The 15,148-nt window shown below is 39.3% G+C and overlaps 1 protein-coding gene across 1 annotated transcript in view; it reads right to left on the reverse strand.

Annotated features, from left to right (window-relative positions):
* The window catches only part of Dnah5 (dynein axonemal heavy chain 5), a 236,976-nt gene that overhangs the window by 6,554 nt on the left and 215,274 nt on the right, over positions 1-15,148 (reverse strand). The window contains 2 exon segments of the mRNA XM_047556057.1: positions 13,027-13,258; positions 14,022-14,174. Of these exon segments, the coding sequence (XP_047412013.1) occupies positions 13,027-13,258; positions 14,022-14,174 (385 nt within the window).

Consider the following 15,148-nt stretch of genomic DNA (forward strand, 5'->3'; position numbering starts at 1 on the left):
ATGGAACCAACCTAGATGTCCATCAACAGGTGAATGGATAAAGAAATTGTGGTACGTATACACAAAGGACTATTACTCAGCCAAAAAGAAGAATGACTTTATAACATTTGCCAGTAAATGAATGGAACTGCAGAATATCATGCTAGAAATAAGCCAATACCCCACCTCAAAAAAGTCAAATGTTTTCACTGATATGTGGAAGCTAAACCACAATAAAGGGGGTGAGGGGAAGAAAAGAAGTTCAATAGTTTAGACAAAGGGAAATGAGAGGAAGGAATGGGGATAGGAATAGGAAAGACAATAGTATAAATCTAACAATTTTCCTAAGTACACATATGAAGTTACTTAAGTGAATCCCACCATCGTGCCCACCCACAATGGGGTCCTAATTAAAATAAGATATATCCCATGCTTATATACCTTTATTAAAATGGATTCTACTGTACAAGAAGAACCAATAAATTAAGATAAAATCACTAATAACTAATGATGAAATAATGGAATTTGTTAAAAAGAACTCTATTATAATTATTAACACATTGATTATACAAATTAATGGGCTTCACTGTGACACTTCCAAACACACCTAAGTTGCACTAGATCATGTCTCAGCCCTGCCTTCCACCCTCTTTCCCTCCCTTCTCTTCCTTCACTCCTCAGTCTCCAGTTTCCTTCTCCTTCCCCAATGGTCCCTCTTCTATTTCCAAGAGACAAACCCACATAAATGCAGGCATCTTATACTAGACAAAGGTGCCAAAAACATACAGTGGAGAAAAGATAGGGTCTTCTTTTTAAAAAATTTCCACTTGTGAAGGAAAACATTGATATTTGTCTGTGAATGGCTTCTTTTTAATGTGAGGTCCCCAGGTTTCACCAGCTTTCTTGCCCCTGACTTGGTTCTTCTTTATGTTGAGTAATACTACATTGTGTGTATGCATTATATTTTCTCTACTCATTCATCTGTTGATGGGCACTGGGGACAGGATGATTGCAATCTGGGGTATTGTCACTAGTGCTGCAATAGACTTGGGTAAGCAGGTATCTCTTTGAGATGCTGACTTCCTTTCTTTGGAAATACTCAGCAGTGGTATATCATAGGGTAGTTCTACTTGTAGCTTTTTGAGAAAACTCCATACTGTTTTTCATAGTGTCTGCACTAATTTACCTTCCCACCAACAGTATATAAAAGTGCCTTTTCCTTCACATTCTTGCCAATATTGATTATTTTTTGGTTTTGATAAAAGTCATTTTTGTTAGGATGAAAACTTCACCGTAGTTTTGGTTTAATTTTTTTCTTATGGCTAAATATACTGAGCATTTTTAAACATATTTATTGACCATTTATATTCCTTCCTTTGAAAGTATTCAGATGATTAGCACATTTTTTACTGGATTACTTGTTCTTTTATTGTTACATTTTTTGAGTACTTTATGTATTCTGGATATCAATCCTCTGGCAGATGCATAGATGGCAATGATTTTCTCCCATTTTGTAGATTGTCTCCTCACTCATGTTTTCTTTGCATGCAGATGTTTTTAAATTTTATATAACATCATCTGTCAATTCTTGCTTTTGTTTCCTGAGTTTTTAGAATCCTATTCAGAAAATCATTGCCTACAACAATAGAAGTGTTTTCCCCAAGTTGTCTTCCAATAGTTTCAAAGTTTCACGTCTTTCATTAAGTTCTTTGATCCATCTTGAGTTCATTTTTGTACAGGGTGAGAGATGAGATCTTTTCAGTCTTGTACATATGGATATCCAGTGTTCCCAACACCATTTGTTGAAGAGGCTGTCTTTTCTCCACTATACATTTTGGCTCCTTCGTTGAAAATCAAATGGATGTACATGTGTGGGTTTATTCATGGGTCCTCTCTTCTATTCCACTGGTCTGAATGTCTGTATTTTGCCAATCCCATGCTGGTTTGCTTACAAAGGCTCTGGGGTCTATTTTGAATTCAAATATCATGATGTCTCCAGAATTATTCTTTTTGCTTGTTGGTTGTTCAGGATCTTTTGTTTACATACAAGTTTCAGGATTGGGTTTTCCAGTTTTGAGGGAAATATCATTGATATTTTGATGGAAATTGCTTTATATCTGTAGACTACTGTTGGTAGTCTGGCCATCTTAACAATATTATTTCTCTTAATCCATAAACATGGCAAGTCTTTCCATCACCTAATGTCTTCCATAATTTCCTTCTTCAGTGTTTCATAATTTTCATTGTAGAGGCCTCTTATCTCCTTAGTTTTACTCATAGGCATTTTTCAAGGCTATCATGAATGGGCTTACTTTTGGAGTTCATTTTTGCACAGGGTAAGAGATGGAATCTTTTCATTTCTTTCTCTTGACTAAGAGAGCTCTGCAAATTTCAAGTACTGTATTGAATAAGAGAAGTGAAAGTGGGTGGGCACCTTTGTCTCATTCATGATTTTAAAGGAAATGCTTTATGAGTTTGTCACAGATAACTGTTATTATGTTGAGGTATGACCCTTTTATACTTTATTCATATTTTTATCATAAAGGGATTTTAAATTTAATACAAAGTTTTTCTCCATCTAGTGAGATGATCCTGTAACTTTTATCCTTGATTTATGTGCTATATTACTTTTATTGATTTGCATATGTTGGAACTACTCATGTATCCCTAGACTGAAATCAACTTGATGATGGTACACAAACTTTTTCATGTTATTGAGTTTGATTTGCAAATATTTTACTGAGGACTTTTATACCCATGTTACTCAAAGATATTAATCTATAGTTCTATTTTTGTTGTGTCCTAATCAGAATTTGGTAGCACAATAATACTGGTTTCATATAAAGAGTTTGGAAAGGGTTCCTTGCTTTCCATTTTATGGAATAGTTTGAGAAGGTTTGATATTAGGTCTTCTTTAAAAGTCTAATAAAATTCACATTGAATCTTTCTAGTCCTGGGCTTTTCTCTGTTGGGAGAAATTTCATTGATACTTTAGTCTCACTGCTTACTAATTTAGTTAGTTTTTTAAAATCTTCTTCATTCAATTTTTGTATGTCATATGTGCCCTGAAATTTGTTAATTTCTTCTAAATATTTCAGTTTATTGGCATATAGTTTTAAAGAATATTCCCTTATAATTCTATGAGTTTCAGTGGTATCTCTTGTAATATCCCCTTTTTCATTTCTAATTTTGTTTATTTGGGTCTTTTCTTCTTTTGATTAGTTCAGCTACAGGATTGTCAATTATGTTTACCTTTACAAAGAACTAACTCTTGGTCTCACTGAGTCTTTGTATTATTCTTTTAATCTATAGTTCATTTATTTCTGCTCTGATTGTTATTATTTCTTTCCTTTTACTGACTTTGGGTTTAATTTGTTCTTGTTTTCCTAAGAGCTTCAGATGCATCATTAGGTTACTTACTTGATGTCTCTGTTTTTTTATGTAGGCACTCAGAGACTACTCCTCTTAGAATGCCTTTGCTATATCCCACAGATCCTGGTATGTTGTGTTTCTACTTTCCTTTGATTCTAGAAATTTCTGAATTTCCCCCTGCTTTCTTCAGTGAGCCACTCTTTACTCAATGTGTACTGTTTAATCTTCCTGTGTTTGTATAATTTCTGCAGTTTTTCTTCTGCTGATTGTTAGTTTCATACCATTATGATCTGATAAGGAGCAAAGAAAATCAGTTTTTGTGACTTTGTTATGACTTTCTTTACGACCCAATACACAATCTATTTCGGAAAACATTCCATGTGCTGGTGAAAAGAATATGTAATCTGTAGTTGTTAAATGGAATAGTCTGAAGAAGTCTATCAAGGCCATTTGATCTTTAGTATAATTTAACTCTGATGTTTGTTTATTTTTGTCTTGATGACCCTTCTATTGGAGAGAGAAGGGCATTGAAATTACACACTATTGCTGTATTGGGAACTCTCTCTTCCTTTATGCCTACTAGTACTTGTGTTATAAAATTGGGCATGCCAATGGTTAGTGCATATAAATTTATAATTGTTACATCTTCTTGATGAATTGTTCTATTTATCAATATGTGGTGACCTTGTCTATTCTAACTGAATTTAACTGAAAGTCTATTTATTCAGATATGAGTAGGGCCACATTTGTATAAATACATCAAAATATACTCTACTCTCATGTATATCTAAAAAGAACAAATAAAATATTTTTAAATGTAAAAATAAAAACTGATGACCCAAAGGACTTAAAATCAGCATACTACAGAGATACAGCCACATCGATGTTCACAGCTACTCAATTCACAATAGCCAGATTGTGGAACCAACCTAGATGCCCTTCAATTGATGAATGGATAAAGAAATTGTGGTATATATACACAATGGAATATTATTCAGCCATAAAGAATAATAAAATTATGGCATTTGCAGGCAAATGGATGAAATTGCAGAATATCATGCTAAGTGAGATAAGCCAATCTCAAAAAACCAAAGGCCAAATGTTTTCCCTGATAAGTGGATGATGACACATAATGGGAAGTGGGAGGGGGGCAAGAATGGAGGAAGGAGAGACTGTATAGAGGGAAAAGAGGGGTGGGAGGGGTGGGGGGAAGGAAAAAATAACAGAATGAATCAAACGTCATTACCCTATGTAAATGTGATTATACAAATGGTATGCCTCTACTCCATATACAAACAGAAACAACATGTATCCCATTTGTTTACAATAAAAAAATTTACAAAAAGAAAATGTGGTATATATACACAATGGAGTATTACTCAGCCTTAAAGAAGAATGAAATTATGGCATTTGCCAATAAATGAATGGAGTTGGAGAATATTATACAAAGTGAAATAAGCCAATCCCAAAGAACCAAAGGCCAAATGTTTTCTCTGATATGCATATGCTAATTCACAATAAGGGGTGGGGGCGCTAGAGAAGAACAGAGGTACTTTGGATTAGAGGGGAGGGAAGGAAGGGGAAGGGGTATGGGGGTAGGAAAGATAGGATGATGAATAAAAAAAAACTGATGACAAAAAAGAATGTAGTATCTTTCTGACAGTTACTTGAATTTATTAGGTAGTATATCCTTTACATCCTTTAAAGAGGAGATCATTTGGATAATAGTGGAATGATAAAATAATAAGATCTTTGTTTAAAAAAATTTCAATTGCTCAGGATATCATTTTCTGTCCTTTTGCTTTCAGTCTGAAAATGCAGGTGGAGTAAGTTTCTTGAAGGCAGCATAATGTTGGGTCTTATTTTTAAATCCAGTGAGCAAATCTGCATCTTTTAATTAGAGAATTAATACCATTTGCATTCAGGGCAATTGTTAAAATGTGTCCACATATTCCGGCCGTTGTGTTGTTTATCTTCGGGTTGTTTTGAATAGTCTACTCATTTCTTCCCCTCATTTGTCTTAGCAGTTTGGTGATTTTCTATAGTAATGCTTGATTCTTTCCTAACCATCATTTGCTTAGCTACACTTCTCAGAAGACTTGTTTTTCCCTGTGCTCTCATAATTGTGTTTATCTTTCTTCCTCTTCTAGGTATAAGATTTCCTTAAGTGTCTTCTCTGATACTTGTTTAATGATCACAAATTCCCTTGGTTTATGCTTATCCTGGAAAGTTATTTTTCTTCTTTGATTCTGAAGATTACCTTTGCCAGCTCTGGTAATTTAGGTTGGTAGTTCTCTTCTTTCAGGACTTGACATACATAATACCATGCTCTCCCAGGCTTTAGAATTTTCGCTGAGAAAATCTTATTATTCTGAAGGGTTTGCCTTTGGATTTTATTTGATGTTAATCTCTTCCAGCTTTCAATATTATTTCTTTGTTCTGTACTTTGAGTAGTTTAGTTCTAATATCTTAAGGAGAGATTCTTCTGGTAGGTCTATTTATGGTTCTAAATACCTCCTGTACCTAGATGTCCATGTCTGTACCCACACTTGGGAAATGTTCTACTATTATTTCACTGAACAGGTTTTCTATCCTTCTGTTATAGCTCTTCTCCTTCATCTTCTCTGATTGTGCATATATTTGGTCTTTTAATGGTGTCTCATGTATCTGGTATGTTCTGTTCATTCTTTCTTATGTATTTTTTATTTATTACTGCCTGAATGTGTAATTCCTCAACCTGGTCTTCAAACCCTGATATTCTTTATTCTGCTTGATCTAGTTCATTGGTAAGACTTTCAACCAAATTTTTCGTCTGACTCCTGGACTCTTCATTTCTAAGATTTCTGTTTGGTTCTTTTTCAAAATTTCTATCTCTTTATCGAATTGCTCATCATTGATCACTTGAACTGCGCAGGATAGTCTGCATAACGCTATTAAACCATTCGGGTATGTATTTGAATCCTCTAGGAATTCACTGATCTTTTAAAAAGTTATTCTTTTGAGTTCTTCATCCTGAATATCATTGATTTCAATTTTGGAATCAGTTGCTAGATTGTTATGAGCTTTAGAAAAAGTCATATGGCTCTTTTTCCAGATTTCTTGTGTTTCCATGTTGACATTTACACATCTGTTTGGATGGATATCTCTTCTAATTTATCTGAGAGGCTTCTTAGTAAGCAGCCTTCTTCTGAAGATGTGCCCTGGGATATCAGTCTGCTGTGTAAGGGGTTTGGTTCCAACTGGACCTCACAGTGCAGTTTCGCGGTGGCTTCTCTGGCTATGAGTAGTGGACTTTGAAGCAATGCTTCTGTATCAGAGCCTGAGGGTTCCACCTTCTCTGTAGGTCTCACAAGCATAGGGCAGTTCAGGCAGGTGTGGTGTGGACCCCGGTGTATGTGGAGTTTGCCTTCTGTGGGATGGACGCCCCTATCAATTGTTGGGGGTTCCTCTGGGCTCTGTTGAGCTACTTGGGAGCAATCCTGCTCCTGGTCCTTCCAATCACAGTGACGGTCCTTCTAATCACTGTGATGGTCCTGGAGCGTTAACCTCTGTACAGACACTGGTGCACCCCCAGTTGTTCCACAGGGAAAGGCGGAGGTCCTCACTTCCAGTCTTGTCAGCACATGAGACGTGCAGGAGCAGGAGTGAGTGTGCCGAGGCCCCCCGTGGGTGTGGTACACACAGCTGTCGTAGTATTGCTCTCTGCTGTTGCTGTGCGGTGAGTGTCCAGGATCAGGCCTTCAGAGCTCCTTGCCAAGCTTACTTGGGGATGGGCTGTCAGTCAGGGGCTTTCATATCACCATTCCTTGAAGAATCTGCCAAGGTTCCAGCAGGACTAGGTCGTGGCTGGAGCAGAGTACGATTTCTCTCAGCTGGGCTGGGGACAGAGCTCAGCAGCACAGAAACCACCCAATACATTTGACGTGCTAGCCTGGATCCAGCTTTGCAGTATGTCCCCATGTGCTCCTGAGGGTGGAGAGAAACCACTAAGATCTCAAAGATCCACACTGTGGAGATGAAGGTGGTTTCCTTGCCGTTTGCACCCACAGTCCTCGAGTTCCCAGCTTCCCGTCCTGGCTCTCCTGCCGTCACATGTGACTATGACTCACCCCAGACTCTGACGGCCAGCCAGGCAAGTCGCCGCTTCCAAAAGGAAGGACCTTCTGTTCCCCCCGTGCAGATTTCCAAAGCTCTAAGCTCAGACGATGACAAACGCAATTCTGAGACTGGCTTTGCCACTTGGTAACCAGAGACCACTGGCAAATTACCTAGTGTTTCTAGGCTTTAATCTCACCTGGAAAATGGAGATGACGTACTTTAGAGTTATTGTAAAGATTAAATAAGTTGATGTTTATGAATTTCCAGTATAATATGATGTCTGGGAGGTGATAAATGTCGAAGATGTTTTATAGGCTCATTTTATCCCCCATCCTGCCCATACATGCCCACGTGCAAGGACACTTACTCCACTGTGACAAACTCCCCAGACTCGTGACCTTGACGGAGTCCCGGGTTTCCCAGCTGGAGGCAGATTAACTGCTATGGAGTGCAGGGGTCAGGAAATTGCCATCACCTTGTGACTCTCCCACCTGAGGGACACCCCTGCACAGTCTTGGATTAGAGAGTCCTTCACAGGCAATCTTAGAAACACTGCTTCCCTGGGTGGGAAACAACCTGTGAGCTTCAGGAGTCCTGAGACCTCTTATCCCCGACACAGGACCACAGGACACAGAGGACCACCTACGTCTTGCCTCGTCCTCCTTCCACTCACTCCTCTCCCCACAGCTGTCTCAGCACGGCACTGACGTTTGCTTGCAAGTGTCACTCTGTCCCTATAACAGATTGTAAAGAGACCTATCTTCATGGTATTTGCCTCTCTTCAGCTCTCTCTGACGAGACAGGATCTAGAGTTTGGGTGTGGTTTTTCCCTTTGGAGAACTTAGTATGATTTGGTGATGTTTCCATAATGTTCTACTGAGAAACATGTTTTAAAATCTGGGCATGTATTGCTCAATTTTTAGAGTTAAGCATCCAGATGTCTTCTTTTTAAAAATAAATAAACCAGTCTTGTATCCAAACTTGAAAAATTAGTTTTTAAAATGATAAATTTCCCTTTGTATTAAGGTAAAAACTATTCATTGTAAGAATTCTAATCTTAAATCGCTTCCCTTGGAATTTCCTTTGGCCATTAATGGTGCTAAACTTCTTTATCTCAATTAGAGCCCTATTCAATTATCAAATAAAAAATAAATGTTTAGCATGAACAGAATAATACAGATGTAGTTTCCCATCACTAAACAAATACCTCTTTAGCAGCAAAGCTATTTAGCAAAACAACATTCCACCAACATCTATTGAAATTAAAAAAAAAAAAGAACTGAAGTTTTTCTTTTTAGTACTTTGAAATTAGTACTCTTTTCCTTAGCTTATTTTATTTTCTACCTTACCTGCTGCTAATGAATATCACCACTGACTAATGCCCAGCAGGATTAGTTCAGCAGTGCTATAAAAATCTGTCCTTAAATAATAAAGAATTGCCTGTTTTATGAAATTATTACTGCATTACCGCCATGCTGAGATATTCAATGTCAAATTGCCATGGATTTTTATAGTTTAGTCACAAGGAAAGAAAAGTAACACCTAACTCAATGTGAGAAAGACTTTTCTTTCATTTTATAAGGGAAACATTTTTACAGCATGTTGACTAGATGCAATGATATGATATAGCAAAATTTTTAAAATACTATTTTTGACTTATAGAACATTTGACTATTATTTCTATAAAATAATTACTGCTGCAGGACTTCACAGCACCCTAAGAACCAACAACTGCAAAGCCCCAGGAGAAGGCTTGTCTAAGCCCTGGCAGGCACGTTTATTCTTTCAGTTGAGACTGTCAAGCAGCTCCGTGTGCCCAGCTGGGAGAACGTCCAAGCTCCTGTCTGAGCTTCAGCGCTCCCCTTCACAGGCACAGGCTGTTCTTCCTTCCCCTAGACACGTCTTCTCTCCCAGGGAATCTACAGCCCCTAGAGCACAACCTCTCTGAACCAATGTTTAAAGACCCAGTGAGACACAGTGTGGAATCCACCCATAAAAGGTGGATAAATGTCAGTTCTCTCTTCCAAACCCTACCCATCTCCACCTTCTACCTGAACAACCTCCTCCCCAGGGAACTTGTTGTGCATCTGAACATTGCCCACATCCAAATGTCCTGGACTCAGTCCGTCTTCTAAGTAACAGGTCTAAAGTCATGGAAGGAGTCACGCAGCAAAAGGACACTGGATCTGCAGTCAGTTAAACCTGGGCTGACGTTCCAGCTCTGTTGTTTACCAGCTTTTATCATGTATGCAAGCCACTTAACTTCCACAAACTTCAATCTTCTTGCTAAAGTAAAGATAAAGTATAGATAATAATAATAATGACCTTACAGGGTCACTCTTAGAAAAAAGAAGAATGTGTCTGTACAAATCTAAGGAAATGTTTGGCACGTATCATGAGAAAAAAAGAGTAAGATTTTTTTCCCCTTGAATTAATTAACTTTGTTGTTGTTCTTATGGTTACGGTGGAGAATCTACCAAATAACTCTCCTGAATGTATCAGGGGCACCGCTACATCATCCTGTTAAGACCAGGTGCAGTTTGGCCACCTCTCTCCAAGACCTTTTCCTCCCGATCGATCTACTGTTCTGGAGTTGAAAAGAAACGGATCTGCACTCCTGCTTCTAAGGCCAACCCCGAAGTCCCCAGGTGAGTAGGTATCAACCAACTCCTGAGATGGACTTGGGGAGGTGGGCTTTCCAGGACCCAAGGTGGCGGCCTCGGAAGAACGAGTGTGCCTGCTGTAAACCATAAATGGTTAATGACATCCACCTCCCGCTTCTGATTGGAACCAGAACTGGTCGATCACGTGCTTCCGGAGCGAGGGTGTGAACCTCGGCGTCCGGGCGGTGGCCTAGCAGGAATGGGGCTCCTGTTTCAGCCCTGGCTAAACTCCCCTTAGACTTAGGGGCAGAGCCACCGTGAGCCCCGCGCCCCACCGGAAACAGAAGCGCGGGAAATGCCACACCAAGACGGATACGACTGCCCCATTCTGTCCCCGGCTCTCCGAACCCCAACCTCTCGTGGAAACCCAGACATTCGTGCCGCGGCTCCAGAACCTCGGCGGAGTCTGGCGGCTCTGCACTTGGCATGCGCTCCCCGCCCCACTCAGCCCTGCCGTCCACCAAGCCACAGCCACACCAGGGCTGGCCACGCCCTGAGCGACCCTGACTCCACCCATCTCGGTCCTGGCCTCCCTTCTGTTCCTGAAACCCAGCACACCCATCACCACCTGGTGCCTGCACGACCCTCTGCTCCTGGGGATCTTAGCGCAGCCCCGTCCTGTCACTAGGCTTCAAAGCAATGCTGCCCCTCACGGAACCCCTATGTTACCCCATGCTCCAGCATGCGCGAGTTCTATATGGGCCCCTTCAGAGAAACAAGGGCTGCTGCAAACTAGTGTGCTCACTTCCAGCCTATTCTTATTATGCACAGAAATCATAGCCTCCAGGCTCCGCGAACACAGATTAGCGAGTGCTGAGTCTCTGCTCCCGGGGGAAATACAAGGTTAGTTTTCCTACAAGCCTCTGGTCACATTTTCATCAACTAATCAATACATAACATTGTCTTATATGTGTTTCTGTTTGGTTTATTTGATTTTGTTTTTGTTTTTGTTTTGTTTTGTACTGGGGATTGAAGCCAGGGGTGCTTTACCATTGAGCTACATCCCAGTCCGTTTGTTTATTTACTTATTTATTAGTTTGGTTATTTGGGTATTCATTGTGCGACTCAGTCTCACTAAGTTGCTTAGACCCTTGCTAAGTTACTGAGGCTGGCTTTGAACAATCTTCCTGCCTGAGCCTCCCCAGTCACTGGATTACAGGCATGTGCCACTGTGCCTGGCTTTGTTGAGAGATACCCTTTAAATATACTTTGTGGATTCACTGACACTGGATTCAAGGTCAGGAGCTCTGTAGCTCATCCTGAAGGAAGCCTCTTTGACATACATATTTTCTCCATAAGGTATAGTACAGCCTCCACTCAGAAATAGCAGATAGTACATAAGCACTATGTTAAGGGGCCATTTTAAGGAAAGAAAAGTACAAAAAGACGCAAAAAAAAAATATGGCACTAATAAGACCACGAAAAGAATGCTCTCAGCTTTCAGTGTGGAAGCTGAAATAAGAAGGCAGGGCATTTACCTTGTTCAGCCTCAGCATGTATTGGACAGCTCGAATCTTCTGCTTCTCTGTGGATGTCTGTGAGTAGTGATTTGGGGAATCTATATAAACTTTGGCATGCAGGTGAATTCACAGGTAACAAGACCTGACTGTATTTTCCTCTTGATGACTCTCTACCCCTGCCCCCAATTTGACACTGAGCTCCGTGAGGATGCGGATTGACCAAGTAAGCTGATGTATTTTCCTTTGCCAAAAAAAATCTTTCTCTAACTCCCATCACACTCCTCCTTGCCCACAAAACCACTCTCCCTAAACCTCTGGGCAAAAAAAAAAACCATCATAATATTTATCCAAGAACATTTTAATTATTTATTTATTGGTCTTACTTGAATGCAGTTCCTGTGGACAAGATCTGGTTCATAATCATCTCTGTGTCCTAACACCTAAGGTTAAGGCTGGTCTATATCAGCCAATCAGGAAATGCTTGCTTAAAAGTAAGTATTTATAGTCTGTACACTCTTTTCCCTGATCCATTTATTCCAAATGTGTTATTTACCTAAAGATGGATGAGTATACCACCATTCTTCAAAGAAATCATTTTATCCCTTTACTAATTTAGAGAAAAATTGTTTTTTTCTATTGTTAAGTTAGTATTTCCTCGGGACCCACTAACACGGCTGTCTGTAGAGCCGATGGCTTATGCCTCTGACTGAACAAGAATTCCCACATGCGTGGAAAGCTGGTGAATACCAAGGAGTTAACTGAGTGGAAAGCAACAATGAAAGTCTCCAAAAGAGATCAAGCCCATGAAGGGAACTAGCTTAGATATTTTTAGACTTATCAAATAGAGCTTGGATAATCTCATCACAGTGGAATAACACACGTGCTTCATAGAATTGGTATTACATATGTAGGCTGAAATATAAATCCAGCATTTTACCATCAACTATAGGAGTAAATCCACTGCCCCTGAACTCAACCTGGACTTCACAACCTGCCTCAATCCTTCCAGCTGGTGAGCCCATGCATCCTGCCTAGAAATCCTCTCATCCCCACTCACCTACCTCCGCACACCCCTCCTTCAGGGCCCAGTCAGGCCCAATGCCTGAATCCCAGCCCCAGACCTCTTGGTTCCACCATTACCTCACTCTCCTTTCCTCCACATATTGACTCTGCCCAACACTTCTTTCTTATCTCAATGCTTCATGACTATCCACTCATATGCTCTCTGCTTTATTAGAGAGGCAATAACTATCTAGAACTATTACCTCTATACTAGCACTCAAGAAAGTATCTGGAGGGCCATAAGTATTCATTAAACATAGATATGAATATAAAGCTGGATGATAAAATAGTAAAATTCTATTACCTGGTTAAAAAAAAATAATGAGATCCCATGTTTATGATGTCCTCTATTGCAATAGCAACAACCTCGCTGAAGGTACAAGACAACTTACTGTTGTTTTCTGCATAAATCCTTATGACAGGCATCCCCTCAAAGAGCACTTTGGGTTTGGATTCAATGAGTCTCATATTCCTCTTGTCCCAGCCAGCACCTTCAAGATAGAGGCCATAGACGTAGACACCCTCTGTGGGAGGGGCAGAAATGTCATCCTTCATCCATTTGGTGACCTCATTACAGAGCACCATATTGTCCAGAGCCCAGCCTTTGTTGGCCCGAGTTATTTCCTATTCCAGACAGCAAAGTAAGAAAGAAATAGTGAGAGGTTGTCCTAGTGGAAAAAGCAAGATGATGATGAAAATTTAGCAGCAAATGACCCTAACCCAAAGGAAGTGGAATAGTATCTAAAGAATTAAGAAGATTTTCTCATTAAAAAATACCCATGTCCTGGGCTGGGGTTGTGGCTCAGTGTAGAGCGCTTGCCTGGCGCATGTGAGGCACTGGGTTTGAGTCTCAGCACCACATAAGAATAATAAATAAAATAAAGATATTGCATTAATCTACAACTAAAAAAATATATATATTTTAAAAAATACCCATTCATCTGTTGAAGGGCACCTAGGTTGGTTCCGTAGTTTAGCTACTGTGAGTTGAGCTACTAAGAACATTGATGTGGCTGTGTCATGGTAGTATGCTGATTTTAAGTCCTTTGGGTATAAATCGAAGAGTAGGATAGCTGGGTCAAATGGTGGTTCCATCCCAAGTTTCCCAAGGATTCTCCAATACCCATGACCTAATTTAACCACTTGTATTTTAGAATGGAAATATGAAATTATAACAAATACAAAAATAACAAATAAATCAAAATTCAAGTTTAGTAGCCTGGAAATAAGTGACTGTGTTTATGTTAATGGCAATGTAACTCATAGTACCAAAAAAGAGTTAGTCATTCTCTGTCTCATTATATGCTTTAAAACAATAAGAAAGAGGAAAAGTTTATGGAAGAAAATCACAGTAACCCAACAAGTGCAAGTCAGAGCGATTCATTACCTGTCGCATTGCTGTTAAAAATCCTTGGGGGTTGAAAAAGCCTGTCATCCAAAAGCAATGGGGTCGACCATTGAAAACCCAGGAGGTGAACTGGCAGTTTCTTTCTAGAAGTTCAGTGAACCAGAAACCCAGAGTGCTTGAAATCCACGATGCCTAAAATGCATTAAGACAATCCATTAATATAGGTTTCATTCTGCTGTGTAAATTGACTGTGCTCACTGAAAACCAAAGATAAAATACAAATTTCACTTTTATACTGAAAACATCCCCAAGTCATACATTCCCCTTGAGTTCTGACAGGTAAGGTTTGCAAGTTGCTTGTCCTTAATGATATTGGTGGCATGAAGATATAGGATCATGAAGATATTGGATCATGAAGATACAGGATCAGTTAATCATCATGTGGATTCACAGAACTAGCTATTCAAGATGTGTGGTGTCAATAGAATCAGCTCCAATATCTTCATCACCAATTCTGCTATCAAGGAATCAAAACAATTTATGCATTAAATTTAGCAAACCCTCACCATTTTTTAGGTTACCATTTCAATTAGATACAGTATAAAACAGGATTTTTATTTACATAAATATGCTCATGACACATCAGGATAAATCAGCACTTTCCATTCCATGGACAGTAAACCACAGAAGACTTCTTCTACTTATATTTATAAGGTAAACAACAGGTTTCATTCTGGAGCAATGTCCCTTTAGAATCCACTTGCACTTCCTCTCATTAAGGAGCAGAAATAGAAACACGGTTGCTTTACTCTGCACTAAGTATGTGCATTCACTGCCTCTACATCTCCCTCAAATCACCTGGGGAACTTTCATGATGACAGTCGGCGTGAACCTACCCTTAATGTTGTCAGCAGCAGCACTGGTAGGTATCTCCAAACCATAGTTTATAACATTTTAACTGCAATATTTTACATATGAATAAATGCAGTTATCAACCTAGGTAGGTGTACCAGTTGAATTTCAAACATCTTAAGAATTAATTTGCCTGTATTATAAGAACTACTGGGATTCCACTGACTGATAATAAGTTGAGAAGAATAAAAACTGAATTAATAGGTCATGATTTATGAATTAAGTAACTCATTCTATCCTACTGTTATAGGCAT

This window comes from Sciurus carolinensis, chromosome 6, assembly GCF_902686445.1.
Source record: "Sciurus carolinensis chromosome 6, mSciCar1.2, whole genome shotgun sequence".
In the NCBI taxonomy this organism is placed as follows: domain Eukaryota; kingdom Metazoa; phylum Chordata; class Mammalia; order Rodentia; family Sciuridae; genus Sciurus; species Sciurus carolinensis.